This window comes from Microcaecilia unicolor, chromosome 3 (assembly GCF_901765095.1).
Source record: "Microcaecilia unicolor chromosome 3, aMicUni1.1, whole genome shotgun sequence".
Taxonomy (NCBI): Eukaryota; Metazoa; Chordata; class Amphibia; order Gymnophiona; family Siphonopidae; genus Microcaecilia; species Microcaecilia unicolor.
In genome coordinates, this window is record NC_044033.1 from 217,043,996 (window position 1) to 217,063,862 (window position 19,867).

The 19,867-nt window shown below is 43.0% G+C and overlaps 1 protein-coding gene across 1 annotated transcript in view; it reads right to left on the reverse strand.

Annotated features, from left to right (window-relative positions):
* The window catches only part of LOC115464358, a 31,039-nt gene extending 19,327 nt beyond the window's left edge, over positions 1–11,712 (reverse strand). The window contains exons 1-3 of the mRNA XM_030194747.1: positions 11,640–11,712; positions 10,871–10,997; positions 7,411–7,524 (exon numbers count right to left, since the gene is read on the reverse strand). Coding sequence (XP_030050607.1) covers positions 7,411–7,524; positions 10,871–10,997; positions 11,640–11,651 — 253 coding nt within the window. The 5' untranslated portion in view covers positions 11,652–11,712. The remainder of the gene's footprint in view (positions 1–7,410; positions 7,525–10,870; positions 10,998–11,639) is intronic.
* Between the last annotated feature and the right edge of the window lie 8,155 nt (positions 11,713–19,867).

Sequence of the window (19,867 nt, forward strand, 5' to 3'; positions counted from 1 at the left end):
ACAAAGGATGCCCGAGCATTACGTTTTTACGTATTTGTAGTATGGTCACTCTGGGATAGATTCAGTAAATGGCACTCAGAATTCAGCACTGAATGGCACCAGCTCCAGTTGATTCAGAATACAGCAGCAAGACTCATAGAAGGTTGCAAGCGACATGACCACATCACACCATTTTTGCAAAGTCTTCATTGGCTACCAGTACAATACAGGACTAAATTTAAAACTCTATGTCTGATCTTCAAGGCCCTGAAAGGAAATGGCCCCGAGTATCTGAAGAATAGGATGATCCTCCACACACCGCCAAGGACACTAAGGTCCTCCCAAGGACTTTCACTAACTACACCCTCTCCAAAACACATTGCACGATGTGATACCCGCAAGCAAGCCTTCTCTGGAGTAGCCCTCACACTCTGGAATGCACTGCCTGAAAGGCTCCGCTTAACACAAGACTACCTCTACTTCAGGAAGCAGGTGAAAGCTTGGCTCTTCAACCAGGCCTTTAATGGAAGAAGTAACTAACTTGTTAGTCTCACTCACACACACACACAAGGATTGACTCGGGCTGCACATACTGCAGCGGGACATGTTTATCCACTCCTACCGTAGCTGAGATAATATTTAACCATCTCTCTGACCTCACGTGCAACTTTCTTTCAAATCAATCACCTTACTTTCCAATTCTTCCTACTTTCTTACTCATCTATATGTTACAACTTTGTCTTACCCCTCACTACCAATTATAATGTTCTAGTACATATTGTGTTGTCATTGCAAGTAGTATACCATGCCATACTTTGTATTGTTATTCAAATATTTTTACTGCTCTAATTGCCTTCTGCTCATGTTTGATCTATACTTACTGTACACCGCCTTGAGTGAATTCGTTCAAAAAGGCGATAAATAAATCCTAATAAATAAATAAATTGTATAAAGGGCGCTCCACGATCCACAGCCAACTTTGGCCGTAAGGATTTACACCAACTGAAACAAGATGAAAATCCCAGCGTGTAAATTAGGCGTGGATCCCCGGTTTTCTGTAATACTGCTCACATCAATAGTGAACTCCCTTGACCCATCTATGCTCCTCCCACGGCCACACCACCTTTCCAGTTATGCACTGAAAAATTTGCGTGCAGATCTTTAAGGAATAACACCTAGAAGATGTGAATGTAAATCCTAATTGGAGTCAATTAACGGCAGTGATTATCACCCAAGTATTGGCACTAATCGACTCGTTATTCAATTAAATTGCCTGTGCAATTTTGGGCGCCATTTATAGAATTTGGGGTCTATGTTTCCTCTTGTAGCGAGCATTATTACCTTTCCTGTTTATTATTGGCGCTCTTTTCGATCTCATTGGTTTTTATGATTGTAAACTGCTTTGGTCTGTGCATCAGTTTAAGCAGTGTATCAAGATTTCAATAAGCAAACATTTTCAGCTGAAACTGAAGAACTGTCAAACTCGGCCTATGGATCGGTTAAACACCGAAACTGAAATTCGGTCAGCCTCAACATGGATGTTTAGAGTACTAGTACTTAGGCCTTATTCTATAAAGATTATGCTCCTAAATTTACACTCCCAAATTTATGAGTATAATTCATGCTCATAAATTTAGGAGCGTAATTTATACTCCTAAATGTATGCTAAATCTATTAGCGTAATAGGCCCAAAATTAGGAGTATAAATTTAAGAGCGTAAATATAGGAGAGTAACCTTTAGAATAAGGCCCTTAACGCATGCATGTGTGAACATATCCGGGGCAGTTCAAGCAGGGCACTTAAATGCTATTAAGGAAGACCCGCTTAACTTACATGGTGCGTATCTGCACGTGGGTGTACAGGGGTGGAGCATGGGCAAGGCTCCTGATTACGTGCTAACTTGTACAATACATCACAATTAATTGACCCAAATATTCTTCAAGGCGGGGGTAACACAAGAATCCAAATAAGAAGAGCCCAACGCTCAAAATAATTTTTGATTAATTTAAATGTTAAAGAAATAAGCAGGCTAATGTGAATTCTTTAGACCTCAGCGGTGACTTGTTTCACAAGAGTAGAATCAAGGGTCGAGTGGCCCTTTGAAACAAGTCACCACTGAGGTCTAAAGAATTCACATGAGCCTGCTTTATTTCTTTAACATTTAAATTAATCAAAAATTATTTTGAGCGTTGCAGGGGCATAGTCAAACCTCGGCAGGAGGGGGATCCAGAGGCAGCAGGGGAGCACATTTTAGCCCACCTCCCCCAGCTGCCGACCCCCGCCACTTTCGACACCCCCGCCGCCACCACCACTAGGTACCTTTGCTGGCAGGGGTCCCCAACCCCCGCCAGCCGAAGTCATCTTCAGGTCCGGTCTCCGGTGCGTTCGCCGATCTGTTTCTGCGAGTCCTGACTCCTGACTGATGTCCTGCATGCACGTAATGTGCAGGATGTGCATGCAGGACGTCAGGACTCATAGAAACAGATCAGCGAACGCACAGGAGACTAGCGCTGAAGACTTTGGCTGGCAGGGGTTAGGGACCCCCACGCCAGCAAAAGTACCTAGTGGCGGTGGCGGGGGAAAGTTGGCGGCAGTAGGGGGGGGGGTCGAAAGTAGAGGGGGCCAGGGCTAAATCTGTGGGGGCCCATGCCCCCGTGGCCCCACAAATATTCTGGCAACAGATATATGACAACGAATGGACAACACGAACTGACTCCATACACTATTTCAACCACTGGGAGGCTAGATGCAGAAGCGTACTAAACGAAATAGCACCCTTAATATCAAAAAGACAAAATTAATACCATGGTTCAATGATGAATTAAAAAAACTCAAAACACAATCCAGAAAACTTGAACGAGCATGGAAAAAAACAAAAAACGAACATACACTCAATGCATGGAAACAAATACACAGAAAATACAAATATGCAATTAGACAAACCAAAAGGTCCTACTACAAGACTAAACTAGGACTGGATAACAAAGATCTTAAGAAACTATTTCAACTCATAAATAAGTTACTAGACACCACCCCTGTCATTACATCCAACACAGACATCCCATCTGCACACAAACTGGCTACCTACTTCAAGGACAAAATAACAAAATTACGCAGCACTCTTCCTCATCACAACACTGACATCGAAAACTTCTTTGATGACCTAGACCTTATCCCAGGCGGATACCCAGCTGACCGTATCTGGTCTACATTCAATCTACTCACCACTGAATCAGTTACACAAGCGACTCATAGATTCGCCAACACCCACTGCAAACTGGACATATGTCCCAGTCATCTACTTAAATCCGCCCCCAGCCGATTCATAGAAGACCTCACATCCCACCTAAACTTCACGCTACAACAAGGTTTCTTCCTCGAGGAATATGGTAACATCTTACTTACCCCAATACCAAAAGACACTACGACCTCATCAACTACCGCCCAGTTGCGTCCATCCCTCTAGTAGTAAAATTGATGGAGAGCTTGGTGACCAAACAGCTGATGAATACTTGGACAAGTTCTCAATACTACACAACTCACAATCAGGATTCCGCTCCCACCATAGTACCGAAACTGTCCTAGTCACTCTCCTGGTCAAATTCAAACAGGAAATAGACATAGTTAAAAGCATACTTCTCCTTCAATTCGACATGTTGAGCGCATTCGACACGGTAAACAATAATATACTACTAAGACTCCTTGGCCACTTCGGGATTGTTGGTAACGTACTCAATTGGATCAAGGGCTTTCTCACCACCAGAACATACCAAATAAAATCAAATTCAAACATATAACCACCGTGGAATGCAGCCTGTGGAGTACCTCAAGGATCACCATTATCACCAATACTCTTCGACATGATGATGATCCCACTGGCAAAATCCTTATCCACTCGAGGCCTTAACCCATTCATCTATGCAGATGATGTTACAATCTACATTCCCTTCAGACATGCCTTGACTGAAATAACCAATGAAATCAATGATGGCCTGATCATCATGGACTCTTGGGCAAACTCATTCCAACTGAAACTGAACACTGAAAAAACACACTGCCTTATCCTCTCATCTCAACATAACAACTACAAACCCGCAACCATAAACACTCCAGGACACACACTCCCTATTTCAGACAGCCTAAAAGTACTCGGAGTCACAATCGACTGCAACCTCACTCTCGAGAGCCAAGTAAAAACCGTAATAAAGAAAATGTTCTACTCAATGTGGAAACTCAAACGAATAAAACCTTTCTTCTCGAGGGATACCTTTCGTAAACTAATACAATCAATGGTCCTAAGCCATGCAGATTACTGCAAAGGAATCTATGCGGGATGTAAAGAACAACTCACAAAAAAACTCCAGACCGCCCAAAACACAGCAGCCAGACTGATATATGGTAAAACACGATTCGAAAGCGCTAAACCCCTTCGAGAAAAGCTGCACTGGCTCCCAGTCAAAGAACGGATCATCTTCAAAATCTGCACTTTGGTCCATAAAATCATCTACGGCGTAGTCCCAGGAAACATGACAGACCTCATAGATCTACCAACTAGAAACAGACTTGGATCAGCATGATCATACCTAAACCTACATTACCCAAACTGTAAAGGGCTAAAATACAAAACAACTTATGCATCCAGCTTCTCCTACATAAGTGCACAACTATGGAATGGACTCCCATATGCAGTGAAAACAATATATGACCACTTAAACTTCAGGAAATCATTAAAAACCCACCTCTTCAAAAAAGCTTATCCCACCGATCCAGCATAAATCCTCACACCCAGCAACACAACATAATCAATGCTCGTACTGGACAATTTACTTTCCTTTTTCCCCTCAACCCCATGACGCCTGATTCACTTCTACCTCATCTGACCTCAACACAATCTTGTATTTGTTATCAACCGAAATGGCAAACGCCTTTACGGTACTTTGTAAGCCACATTGAGCCTGCAAATAGGTGGGAAAATGTGGGATATAAATGTAACAAATAATCTAGCTATGCCTCTGGAGCATTGGGTTCTTCTTATTTGATAACTTGTACAATACTGCAAGTTACATGCACAAACCTTCGACTCAGACTCTGATTCCTCTATTTTTCTACTATCTGATTCCAACTCCTACTGATATTAGGCTTTAAGGGGCCCTTTAACAAAGGCAAGTAAGGGCCTACGTGCGTCCAGCGTGTGCCAAATCAGCATTACCGCACGGCTAATGTGTGCCCCTGGTGGTAATTCTGAATTTGGTACATGCCAAAAACACGCAGTAGAAAATATTTTGTTTTCTATTTCGTGGCTCTTACCCGGCAGTAAACGGAAGCGGACGCACACTGCATGCCTACCGCCCAGGCAGTACACGAGACCTTACCGCTAAGTGAATGGGTGGTGATATGGTCTCAGGCCAAAAACTGACGCGCGCTGGTTTTTATTTTGCCACATGTCCATTTTGCAGCCCCTTAAAAAAGGGCCTTTTTCCAGGACGCAGCAAAAACTGGCCCAGCGCACGTCCAAAAGACAAGCTCGCACTGTTGCAGGCCACTTTTTCCCATGGCTTAGTAAACGGGTCCCTAAAATTTTCTGTTATGGATCTAAAGTACTGGTAAATATAACTTTAGGTCCAAAACAAAGATATATATCTATTAAGTATAAAATGATAAATTTACTATATATTAAAACGTTGTAAGTTTTTATTTTGAAGCTGGAGTCAGTACATTTTTACCGACTCCGACTCTGCAAGTGCACAATTCTGTAAATATGTGGTCAATCGGCTGTACATGACAGGAAATATACCACTAATCAGGGCTGAATTTTGATAAAAATTTTAATCGCAATTAAAGGTATGCTATTTTTTTTTCCCCAACTGCAGCTCCTTGTGACTCGGAAAGTCACTTAACCATCCACTGAACAGTTAAAAGCAACAGCAGTGGGGGGGGGGGGGGAGGAACACAAGATTAGCCATACTAGGTCAGACCAATGGTCCATCTAGCCCAGTATCCTGCTTCCAACAGTGGCCAAGCCAGGTCACAAGTACCTGGCAGAAACCCAAATAGTAGCAACATTCCATGCTACCAATCCCAGGGCTTAAAGCTCCAGAATGGTTGAGCAGGTCATAGTGTGTGGTGAGACCTATGCATACATCTGCATTACTTACTCTAGGATCACATCTGTTCCATTATGTACTGTAAAAAAAAAAAAAAGCATGTATTTATATTTAGATTGTAAGCTCTTTTGAGCAGGGACTGTCTCTTTGTATCAGGTGTTCAGCGCTGCGTGCATCTGGTAGCGCTATACAAATGCTAATAATAATAATAATAAGCAGTGGCTTCCCCCATGTCCAGCTCAATAACAGATTATGGACTTTTCCTCCAGGAAGTTGTCGAAATCTTTTTTAAACCCTGATATGTAACTGCTGTTACCACATCCTCCGGCAAAGAGTTTCATACCTTGAATTGCGGGATTACAAATTTTAATCAAAATGCAGCCTTAAATAAATTAAAGAATAAAAAGTAATGAAAAGATAAGCCCCCTTATGTTCAAAACAATTTAACCAGCTAGGATTGGCACCTGGCCGGTTAAATGCCCATAGCCAGCTCTACGTGAATTTTCAGTGGGACATGGCTGGCTATGACCCGCTGAGAATTTATGGTTAGCGGCTAGCCAGTTATATTGTCCGACATAAGTGTATATTCAGCAATTTTCAGCGTATGTTTGGCGGCCATATTTGAAATAGAAATTAAACAGAAAGTTCAAATTAAATACAATACAAAATTAACAAAGTACAAAATACACATATTTGGCCACATGAATATCGGCTTGGCAGGTTAAGTTTGTACCGGCCAAAATTAAACTGAATATTCAATGCCGGTTACCCGAAATGGCCCAACATTGAATATACGGGCTCAGCACCGACCATGGGAGTTAGCTGGGCTAAGTCCTGCGGTCTGAATATCCAGCCCAAGAAGTGCAAAATACAATTTGACAAATTACAAATTAAAAAAATATAGAACAGCCTGCAGAATAGCTATACACATCCTACTTCAGAAATGCAGCCCTAATTTTTATATGTGAAAATACTGGGGAAACGTGAGCATCCCCACACAGACGGTCCATTTCCCATATTCCTTTGCAAAATGGGCTTCATGGCTCCTATCTCTTTAAGGGCCTTGTGTACTAAGCCGCATTAGAGGCGTTAGTGTCTTTAATGCGCGTTAACCGTGTACGTGCCTACAATATCCCTATAGGCGCCTACACAGTTAGCGTTTGCGCTAATTGTAGGCACGTTAAAAACGCTATTGCGCCTTAGTAAACAGGGCTATAAGTTAGAGACCTACATACTTTGAATAGGGGCCGTAAAGTGTCATGTGTCAGTGGTCCACAGCTAGTGATTCAAAAACAGGAAGCCTTTTAAATCCAAAATATTTACATACCAGAAGTGGGGTCATTCATATTTTCTTTGCCCTCCAACTTATATTGCTGGGTGAAATATTTGTCATCTTCCTTTTTTATCTTGAATATAACATGAGGATTAACAATTGAACAGCCTGTCAATGAAAAAAAAATGATGAATATGTTGTTAACTTGTATTTAGGAAAACTCAGAGGGTGTTCATCTATTTCCTGTTCTGACGAAGCAGTGCAAGCACATGGACATTAAGCCTGAGTGACTTTCTGGCTCAAAATCATTTCTACTTATGACCATCTTGGATTTAAGTCATCACAGGTATCAGTTTTCTCTGCCAACCTGTGCTCTTTCAAGAAAGACAATTTAGGGTCTAGTATTCAGCCTGCGTTGTCAGCAGTTTTTAAACCACGGATAGCCATGGCTTAATTAAGGTGAAATTTAGAAAAAGGGGGCATATAGGGGAAGTTCTAAGGGTAAAACTATGCTCCTATGCAAGATGAGCTTAGTAGCGTGTACATGTGTATTGCAATATTGGATATCCGCTAAGCCTCTGAATTTTTGGCACTAGAGGAACCAGCTACACCTGACTTGGGAGGCCAGAGATGCTAAAGGATTCCCCAAGAGACGGAAGCGATTTCATAAGAGCAGCCGTACTGGGTCAGACCAATGGTCCATCTAGTCCAGTACCCTGTTTCCCAAACAGTGGCCAAGCCACGTCACAAGTACCTGGCAGAAACCCAAATCATGGCAACATTCCATACTACCAATCCCATGTCAAGCAGTTGCTTCCCCATGTCTGTCTCAATAGCAGACTATGGACTTTTCCTACAGGAATTTGTCCAAACCTTTTTTTAAAACCCAGATAAGCTAACCGCTGTTACTACATCCTCTGGCAAGCAGTTCCTCATGTTTTCCTCCAAGAACCTGTCCAAACCTTTTTTGAACCCAGATACACTACCCTCGGTTACTACATCCTCCGGCAAAGAGTTTCAGAGCTTAACTATTCGTTGAGTGAAAAAAATTTCCTCCTATTTGTTTTAAAAGTATTTCCATATAACTTCCTCGAGTATTCCCTAGTCTTTGGTACAGCTCTCCAGGTGTGGGAGCTGTACCTTCAATCTCTGCATTCCAAAATTTGTGGTTTGCTCATTAATAACTTCTGGGGAGGGGGGGGGGGGTAAGGACTATGCATGTCTGGAGTATTGTGTAGTCTCATAGGGCACAAGGGACAATGGGGGGGGGGGGGGGGAGTAAAATGGGAGGTAAGTTGGCAGGGTTCCTTTGTTTTGAGCTGGACGGCCATAAGAGTACAGACCTTCTCAGCTGTCTTGGATTGATGGCGGGATGGAGAGTGGGATATGTGAAAGAATGGACTCTTTCAGATACGAAGTTATTCATATGTATAACAAAAAATACAGAATAGGTTGTTGATAAGTGTTTTATTGCTTTCTCAATAAACTTGTTTAAACATAAGGTGAAATTTAGTCATAACTGTTAATTTCCTTTCTTTTGGTCTGGCTGTATCCTCCTTAACTATTGGGGAAGGACTTCCCCCTCCTTGTACGTCACCTAGATAAATTTATATTAATCCTCTAAGTAGAATAATGGTGATCAGAAATTTCTCTGCAAGGTCATTTGTTTCCTCTTTTGGTTTAGATTTCTCCTTCATTTTGGATTGGATACTCCTACCCATATGGAAGACTTTAAAAGACGCTCATCTTTCTGTTTAAAACAGTTTATTCATATTGATTTCTCTTTTCTATATTTCTGTACAAGTGTTCTATGCTTGGAATTTATTTGCAAAATTTATAAAGAGAAAAAATATATGTATTTGAGGGGCAATTAGACAACTGATTTCCCCAATAAGTTTTTATTTTATTTTTAGGGTCCCTTTTATCGAAATGCGGTACAAAGTGGCCTTAGTGCGGTCTTTCCCACGCACTAAGGCCATTTCTACCGCAGAGGTAAAATGATCAAATTTCCTATTTTTTTTGTATTAACAGGTACGTACCCGGGGGCCCTTTTACAAAGCTGCGCTAAAAGGTGGCTGGCGATAGCTGTAGTGCATGGTTTTCCCGCGCACTCCGGCCGCCTCTTAGCTCGGCTACATAAAAGCCGATTTTACATTTATGGCAATAACAGCCAGGCGCCGAGTTCAAAATTATCGCATGGCCATTTACTGCGTAAGCCCTCACTGCCTCCAATTTAGTAGGCGGTTTAAGGGCTCACGTGAAAATCAGGCAGCGCGCCAATGTGGCCGCGCTACCGATTACTGCCGGGAACCCCCCCACAGTAGCAAATTATTTTCTACCGTGGGAAACAGTGTGTCTAAATCAGAACAAGCGCAGGGGTAGTGTTGTTTTGGCATGAGCTACTTGCAGGGGAGTCCTACGGGCCCTAATTCTACCATTAGCACATGGCCATTAAAACAGATTAGCATGTGAGCCCTTACCATCACCCATTTTGTAGGTGATAAGGGCTCATGCACTAATTAGCGAGCAGCAATGTAGCTGCGCTAACCGATTAGCACAGTACACATCCACTGTCCACCCCCCAGATGCCAAAAAATAAATTTTATTTTTTAGCACATGGGTAGCACGCGCGCATATGGTAAAATTACCGCAGGACACCTCAGTGCGTTCCGTGGTACCCTGTTTTTTGCTGCAATAAGCACACCCTCCCACCCTCGAATTCTATATATTGCGTTTAGCATTCCGTGCCTGAATCCAAGCGTATTCTATAACAATGCGAGTAACTTAATTGACTTAACAAGCTAATCAGTGTTGATTACAGGTCTTAACAAGCAATGAGCTCCAACTGGCAATAATTAGAATTTACGCAAACTCCCTAAGCAAATTCTGTAATGCGCCGCTCCTAAATTCTAATGCATGCAGCAAAAAAAAAAGGGCATGGTTATGGGCGGGGAAATGGGTGTTTTGTGGGCGTTCCAAAATTTACGTGCACTGTGATAAAATATGCTCCTGTGCACCTAAGTCTATGCGCCAGCATTTATGTCATGTTTCCCTTGGTGTAAATGGATGTGTGTAGTTTTAAGTGCCGTGATAGAAACGAAGCGTATTCTATGTACCGTGCCTAAATACAGGCGCCGCTTACAGAAAAAGCTTAGGTGGAAATTTATTCCGTGCAGTTTTCAGGTGTCATATATAGGCAGAAATTTATTTCGCGCAGAGTTTTCAGACGCCATATATAGTATCCGGCTTACCGCAGCTTTGTAAAAGGGCCCCTTCATTTGTTTTTGTACAAATATATATATTTTTAAATTTCCTCTGTTTTAATAATTTTGCAAAATTTGCTCTTTTTTTTTTTTAAGTTTTACTTTTTTTTGCACTTTTTGTCCAGGATGGCGTCAGACGGTAACCACTAGATTAACTGGCACCTTGGATTTGTTTTCTGCCGTGTAAAATGGTAAATGTAGAATCCTGCATGAAGTCTGGGGCCTGTACACGATAGAAAATGCACATTTACCTTGTGACATCAGAATGTTGTGAATCTCTTTGATAACTTTCTTGTATATCTCCTTTTGCCATTCTTTCAGAATGTCCCACTCCAGCTCCCAGAAGCAAGCAGCCACATCACTGAATACGACTGATGTCTAAAACAGAAAAAGGGAGACACTCAGCCCCTCCCTTTCCAGTTCATTTATAATGCATCTGTAGTAAGACAGTGAATGATAGCAAAAAAGACCATTTGATCTCTCTGGCTATTCTCTCCCTGCAGAATAATACAGCATAAACAGGGATAATAAAAAAGGAACTGATATTCAAGGGGCTTTAACTGGGTAGGCAGGCTCCTCCCCAATTAAATCCTGCAATCCATCTCCCATGCTGATAATGTGTAGCTGGATATCAGTAGAGAATGCCACAATACCATCTGGTTAGTGCCAGGTTGGTCCGGGGCGCAGTCTGCACGGTCCCTGACGTTATCTGGGCACTGCTGAAATTCAGTGCCTGGATAACTGTCTGGGGAGTAGAAGGGGCCCTAACTTGCCCGGATAGCTAAGTACTGACACTGAGCATCACAGGTCTCCAGATAACTTCCTGAAATTGTACAGTGCAAATATTCTGAGCTGATACCTGGAAAGGGCTAGAACTGTATATCCAGGAACAAATTAGCCCACAGTACTGAATACGGTCCAATAAATTTCTAAGGTGTTGCACAGATGGAAGCGTGGAAGAACTCAACTGTGCAGGAATTTTTGCTCTACTGTTGTAGAGGTTAGAAATTAATTCCTTACCAGAGCAGACATTTCCCTTCTCTTTTCCTTCTGAATTCTGCAGCTGCAGGGATGGATTCAGGCTGGAGATGTCACTCTTCCAGGGCAGATGCTAAGAAAGATAAAAGGATGAGCTGATCCTACTGCTCCCCTTTTCTGCAGCCTAGAAAGGGCCTCCTGGCCTCTACACTGCAGGGATTTGCAGCCCTGGAGAGACAGATGTTTTCTGTTTGGCTTCTGAAGTGTTTCTGGTCTTCACTTTTCCTGCAGACACTACTAAAAGAGAAAACTGAATTAGAAAATCCCCTCTACAAAACACTGCAAAGCTCTTCCCCTGCGATCCTATCTGTCCTTCCTTTCACGATGCAAAGATCCCTCCCACTTAAGGATCTGTAAAGAGAGCCAAGCTAAAAGCCGGTAATCAGACACAGAAGGAACAAGTCAGGGATCAGGTTTAGTCCTCTTGCAAATATAGATTTGTTCTTTGTCAGGAAAGCATTATGAATAACAGAGCTGTGGCAGAAACAGGGCAAACCCAGCAATGAATTTGAATGTTTGTGATAACCTGTAGCTATACAATAACTCTGGAATTCATATTTCTTTTGTTAGTATTTTATTTGGGCAATTCATTGAGGTGCTTTTGTACAAAAACTCCTTATGAAATTACAAAAAGTTTAAATATATATTGCAAAAATCATGGGGAAAGAGGGAAATACAATAACCAAACAGCAAATGATCTCCAGTGCTTACCCAGTGCTGCACGTTTCTTCTCTTTGTTGGACTTCCTGCTTGCAAACAACTTTGATGACATCATCCGACCACCTGATATGACCACGTGACTAGTCCTCCATATTGTAGAGTCCAGTTTCTATGGCAACCTAGGGCCATGTGATAGTGGCAGCCATGTTAGTAGTTCTTTCTATTCCATTTGAAATAGTACAAACAATATAAACAGTATAGAACCGCGGGCTGAGATGTTTTTGTTTTTTAATTGTAAAACCTATGTGGTTTGGGAGGGAGGAGGATCCCATTAATAGAATGTAACACTTAATCAAAAAACCTGCAATGATTAGCAGAATTGCAGTTTTGAAGAGAAAGATTTTCAGCATGCAGCATATGCAGTGCAGCTGAAGTTACAGTACCTGCTTCCTCCAGGAATGAAGTTTCAGACCACTCCTGGGTTTCTGATTACAACATTCCGCTGCATTGTGGAATCCACAGCATTGAATCAGGGACTACAAATACAGAGATAACGACTTACCCAGTTCCAGGCTGTAAAATAGGTGTTAAAAAAAAAAGAAGTGCTAACTAGGCTGCACGAATATGGCTCCAGAAAAAGGAGGACGGATTGAGCCAGCTGGGTTTACTTTCAAAGCAATGGAAGTAAAACCTGGCTGGCTCAATTACTTCCATTGAAAGCAATGGAAGTAAAACCCGGCTGGCTCAATCCGTCCTCCTTTTTCTGGAGCCATATGGTAACTCCCGGGTGGCAAGCCAAAGTAAGTGACGTTTCCATATATCATAACATTCCCCCCCCCCCCCCCCCCCCCCCCACCAGGGCCGCCGAGAGACTGGGCCGGGCCCGGGGCAAGGCAATCCCGGGGCCCCGCCCCCGAGGTCGTCGTCGACGACACCCCCCCCAGACCGTTGCGGAAGTTACATCAGACAAGGGCGGGACACAGGGAGGGAAGGCCAGAAGGGAGGCGAATCCCAATCTGCCGCTGCTGGCTGCGCTTTCAGTCATGGAGAGAGGTGACAGGTGAGGCGCTGTGATGATTTCAATGCGGGGGGCCTGGCCTGGTGGCGGATGGTCGACGGAGCTGAGAGCGGGTGAAATCAGGGACTGTGGCGCCGGGCCCCCCTTGGAGGCTCGGGCCTGGGGAATTTTGTCCCCCTGTCTCCCCCTCTTGGCGGCCCTGCCCCCCACCCCTTTAAATAACCTATAAAGGACACTATAAGAAAGTCCCATGGACCTTCTATACATAAAGAATCCCCCTAGCTAGTGTCAATCACCCTGAAAAACTACAGTTGTAACTGATAGCATTATTTCATTGTCTTCTATATTTATTTATTTATTTATCTACAGCATTTATATCCCGCTCAATCCCATTGTACTCTGTGAGTAACAAATAAAACATACATAATCAATTTCAAAACAGAGAACATACAATGAAAAAATCCCAATTAACTTCAGCCAACACAATAAATACCTGACCATTTAAGTATTCAATCAAAGCTTATTTCTCCTCAATGTTCATACATTTACAGCTGATAACGACAGTAGTAGGGTAAGAGTCATGGATTTGATATACCGCCTCTCTATGGTACAACCAAAACAATTTACATATATTATATGCAGGTATCCATAATCCAGAGATGCCTAGTTACCCAGTTCCAGTCCAGAGATGAAGCTACATGTCACGACTTGTGACTGTATTCCATGCCTGCGCTCGCCTTGCCTCCGACTCCGAGGGACCAGGTCTTATGGTTGCAGTGGACTGTTTTTTCGGTTTCCCAGATGGCTTCCAGGTCCAATTCCGGTCCTGATGTTCCAGCTCTCCTGACTTTCCTTGGTGGTTCTGCTGCCCAGCCTCACCTGTGACATCATCTGTAATTGCCTTTATTAAGCACCTGGGAAGTTTCAGGCTTTGCAACCGAGGTCTTCAGATGTGCTTTTGTCTGAGAGTGTTTGTTGCTGCTCTAGCTCTGCTAGTATCTGCTTTATGTGTCCTTAGCTTTAGTTTCTTCTGTTTGTTTTTGCTTTGTGTATCTTTAACTTTAGTTCCTTGCTGCCGTTTCTGCTCAGCCTAGCTTCAGTTCTTTCTGTTTGTTGCTGTTTTGCTTATTGTCAGTTCTAGGTTCCCTCCTGCTGTTTCAGCCTTGTGTGTTTTTAACTTTAGTTCCTTGCTGCTGTATCTGCCCTGCCTAGCTCCAGTTCCTTATTGTGTCCCTGATCTGTTAGTCTTCTGCTATAGTTCCCTGCCTGCTTGTTCCACCCTGGTTGTCATTAACTTTAGCCCTTCCCCATTCGTGTCTGCCTTGCCCAAGTACTTCAATCTGGTTCCAGTCCAGCCAAGCCAAGTCCTACTACTACTACTACTTAACATTTCTAGAGAGCTACTAGGGTTACGCAGCGCTGTACAAATTAACAAAGAAGGATGGTCCCTGCTCAAAGGAGCTTACAATCTAAAGAACGAAATGTCAAGTTGGGGCAGTCTAGATTTCCTGAGTAGAGGTGTAGTGGTTAGGTGCCGAAGGTGACATAGAAGAGGTGGGCTTTGAGCAATGATTTGAAGATGGACAGGGAGGGGACCTGGCGTATGGGTTCAGGGAATCCGTTCCATGCATGGGGTGAGGCGAGGCAGAAAGGGTGGAGCCTGGAGTTGGCGGTGGTGGAGAAGGGTACTGAAAGGAGGGATTTGTCCTGAGAGCGGAGGTTACGGGTAGGAACGTAAGGGAAGATGAGAGTAGAGAGGTAAGGAGGGGCTGCAGATCGAGTGCATTTGTAGGTTAGTAGCAGAAGCTTGAACTGAATGCGGTACCTGATTGGAAGCCAATGAAGTGACTTGAGGAGAGGGGTGATATGAGTGTATCGGTCCAGGCGGAAGATAAGACGTGCAGCAGAGTTCTGAACGGACTGAAGGGGGGATAGATGGCTAAGTGGGAGACCAGTGAGGAGTAGGTTGCAGAAGTCAAGGCGAGAGGTAATGAGAGAATGGATGACAGTTCGGGTGGTGTGCTCAGAGAGGAAAGGGCGAATTTTGCTAATGTTATAGAGGAAGAAGCGGCAAGTCTTGGCTATCTGCTGGATATGCGCAGAGAAGGAGAGGGAGGAGTCGAAGATGACACCGAGGTTGCGGGCAGATGAGACGGGGACGATGAGGGTGTTATCAACCAAGATAGAGAGTGAAGGGAGAGGAGAAGTGGGTTTGGGTGGGAAGACAAGAAGTTCGGTCTTGGCCATGTTCAGTTTCAGGTGGCGGTTGGACATCCAGGCAGCAATGTCGGATAAGCAGGCCGATACTTTGGCCTGGGTTTCCGCAGTAATGTCTCCACTTGTGGTTCCAGCTCAGCCAAGCCAAGTCCGCTCCAGCTTGTGGTTCTAGTCCAGTCAAGCCAATTCCGCTGCAGCTTGTGGTTCCAGTCCAGCCAAGCCAAGTCCGCTGCAGCTTGTGGTTCCAGTCCGGTCAAGCCAAGTTCGCTGCAGCTTGTGGTTCCAGTCTGGTCAAGCCAAGTCTGCTCCAGCTTGCGGTTCCAGTCCGGCCAAGCCAAGTCTGCTCCAGCTTGCGGTTCCAGTCCAGTCAAGCCCAGTCCGCTTCAGCTTTTGGTTCCAGACCAGCCAAGCCAAGTCTGCTGTAATTTGTGGTTTCTGTTTAGCCTGTTGGTGTAGTCCGCGCTTCCTTGTGGGGAGGTCTTCCTGCTGTTGCCAGTCTCTGGCAACAGTCCAAGGGCTCACTACTCTGGATCGCCGGCAGTGGTGTGACACTACATAATGCTGTTGGTTTTTCGAGGCTTTATAACTAAGGTTGTGAAATAGGCCTAGGTTGTCACCAATCCATTTACTACTTATGAATCTTTTTTGGTTTGGATGGATTTTGTTAAGTCTAATTGCAATGGTTTTGGTAAGAATTCTATAAGTAAGATTTAATAGAGAGACTGGTCTGTAATTACCAGTTTTATTCAGATCATGAACTTCCTTGGGTTTCAAAACAATTGTAGTATCTGCAAAGTTTCATTGGGCAGTTGGTTCTAAGAAGAGTTTCATAGAATGGTTTGAGAAGAGGGGCACGAAGTCCCCCAAAAGATTTGTAAAACTCTGAAGTGTAGCCATCAGGCCATGGAGCTTTGCTATTGAAAGATTTTTAATTGTATGGAGTATTTCTATAATAGAGATGCTCTTTCTTAACTGTTTCTGTTGATCAGATGTTAAGGTAGGGTGATTCAGTTTTGACAAAAACCATTGCACAGCTTCTTCCATGTTAGAAACGTTTAAATATCTCAAGGGCATTTATGTACAGGAAAATAGCCTTTTTCAAATGAAGGAGAGCTCTGGAATGAGGGGGCATATGACAAAGTTAAGAGGGAATAGGCTTAGGAGTAACCTAAGAAAAGTATTATTTCATAAAAAGGGTGGTGGAGGCGTGGAATGACCTCCCGGTGGAGGTGGTGGCGTTCAGGACTGTTCCAGAATTTAAAAAGGCATGGGATAAGCATGTGGGATCACTTAGGAACAGGAAGTATTAGGAGTTATAGAGGATTGGCAGACTGGATGGGTCATATGGCCCTTATCTGCCGTCGTGTTTCTATGTTTCAAACATTCTGAATTAAAGAGTTTTTCATAAAATTTAACAAACTCTTTTTCAATATTTTTTTTCTTTATGAATAACTATGGCACTAGATTCATGTATGGAAGTGATGTTTCTTTGTTTTTGTTCTTAAGAAATCAGGCAAGTAATATGCCGGCTTTATTGTCTTCCTCATAATGACCAGCTTTACTTATAAAGAGTTCATGTCCTGCTTGTAAGCTATTTTACTGTATTTGTATTTTGATATTGACTTTCTAGAGATTTAAGTTTTTGTTTAAGAGTTTGTATTTCTGAGAGATCTTTCTTCTAGGAGGAGTAACATAGGGGTCCTTTTACAAAGGCGTGCTGAAAATGGCCTGCAGTAGTGTAGGCATGGGTTTAGGATGCGTGCCGATCCATTTTTTTAGCCGAAAATGGACATACAGCAAAATGGAAATAGCTGCGCATCCATTTTGGGTCTGAGACCTTACCACTAGCCATTGATCTAGCGGTAAAGACTCATGTGGTAACCGAGCGGTAATGACCTATGCGCGCCAAATGCCACATGGTGCTCGTCCATTACACATGCCCAAAAATACAAAAGATTTTTCAGACTCATGTATCGGACACACGCCAAAAATGAAATTACCACAAGAGCCACATGGTAGTCGGGCGGTAACTCCATTGTGGCACGCGTTGGGCGCACATAGACGCTTATGCGACTTAGTATTTCCCCTCTAAGGTATATTTTGTAGGCCTCCCAGAGGAGAATAGTATTGTATTGGGACATTCGATTGTGTTGTAAAAATTATTTTGTAAATGCAGGGTTTGAAATCATCCCCTAGTAAAAGAGAATTATTAAATCTCCATTGTGGAGAATGTACTTTTTCTAGATTAAGATAGGAGCATGGTTCAATAATATAATTGGTAGAATCTGAGCATTTAAAATATGAGTGGACAAAGTACATGAGATAAGAAAAAAATCAGTTCTTGAGTATGAATCATGTGGGGAGGAGTAGAATGTGTAATCACCATCAGTGGGATGCAGTACTACTACTACTACTTATCATTTCTTTAGCGCTACAAGGCATACCATACATGAAAAAAGACAGTCCCTGCTCAAAGAGCTCACAATCTAAATAGGACAGGCACACAGACAGAACAACTAAGAGGTAAGGGAATTCAAGAGGTGGGTGATAAAAGGGTACAGGGCAAGTGAATAGTGGTTAGGAGTCAAAAACAGCGTTAAAGAGGTGGGCTTTTAGCCTGGATTTGAAAACGGTCAAAGACTGGGCTAAACGTACAGGCTCGGGAAGTCTATTCCAGGCGTGAGGTGCAGCGAGATAAAAGGAACGGAGTCTGGAATTAGCAGTAGAGGAGAAAGGGGCAGATAAGAGAGATTTAACTACAGAATGGAGTAGCCGAGGGGGGACGTAGGGAGAGTGAAGAGTGGAGAGGTACGGGGAGCAGTAGAGTGAATTCTCTTATAGATCAGTAAGAGAAGTTTGAATTGAATGCGGAGACGGATAGGGAGCCAGTGAAGTGACTTGAGGAGAGGGCTAATGTGAGCATAGCGACTCTGGCAGAAAATGAGTCGCACAGCAGAGTTTTGGACTGATTGAAGAGGAGAGAGATGGCTATGTGGGAGGCCAGTAGTCATCAGGGGTCTGACAGGGATAATAATTCAATCATATTGGTCAATTCTTTCCTCGTCTTAGATTTGTAGAATTTAGTTTTAGAACTTCTATCAAGAGTATGATCATTTGGTAAATTAAAGTCTAGCTATCATGAAGAACAAGCAACAATTGTGATATAGGTGTAAGTGAATTCAGGGTCTTCACAATTGGGGGCATATATGTTAAGTATAGTTAGTTTCAGTGAGAAAGACCTATTGACGTCTGATTGAGAGGAAGTAATTTGAAAGGGTATGATATTATAAATGAGAATAGAAACACAAAAATGCACGGCAGAAAATCATTTCTATTTTCTACCGCATGGCGCTAACCGGGCGGTAATTGGCAGTGTATGCATGCTGACGATTACCGCCCTGTTAAAGTTTGAGACCTTACTGGTAAGTCAATGGGTGGCGGTAAGGTCTCAGGCCCAAAATGGACGCGCGCTAATTTTTACTTTGCTGCACATCCGTTTTCGGCAAAAAAGGCCTTTTTTGCAGGCATTCTGAAAAATGGACTTGCGTGCGTCCGATACATGCGTCTATACCAGCGCAGGCCATTTTTCAGCGCACCTTAGTAAAAGGACCCCTCAGTATTAGGGAGGTGGATTTCCTGCAACATGATTATATCTGCCTTCTGCCTTTTGAGAAATTAGAAAGTTTTATTTTTTAAGGGGTCTCTTACTAAAGATTAGCTCACGTTATCTGCAGCAAGACCCATAGGGATAAAATGGGCCCTGCTGCAGATAACTCGAGCTAATCTTTAGTAAAAGACCCCCTTAATGGGGTGATTTATACCTTTACGAAAAGAAAAAGTAGAGGAGAACCCATGGAATTCCAACACAAGGGTAAAATGTAACATATACGTTTATTGAACAATTTCCTCAAATAAATAAAACGGACTTGACGCAGATCTGTGTTTCGGAGCAGAATGCCTGCCTCAGGAATCGACAGTCAATTTGGATAACTATAGATAACATTCACAGGTCCATATACAGTGGTGGAAATAAGTATTTGATCCCTTGCTGATTTTGTAAGTTTGCCCACTGACAAAGACATGAGCAGCCCATAATTGAAGGGTAGGTTATTGGTAACAGTGAGAGATAGCACATCACAAATTAAATCCGGAAAATCACATTGTGGAAAGTATATGAATTTATTTGCATTCTGCAGAGGGAAATAAGTATTTAATCCCTCTGGCAAACAAGACCTAATACTTGGTGGCAAAACCCTTGTTGGCAAGCACAGCGGTCAGACGTCTTCTGTAGTTGATGATGAGGTTTGCACACATG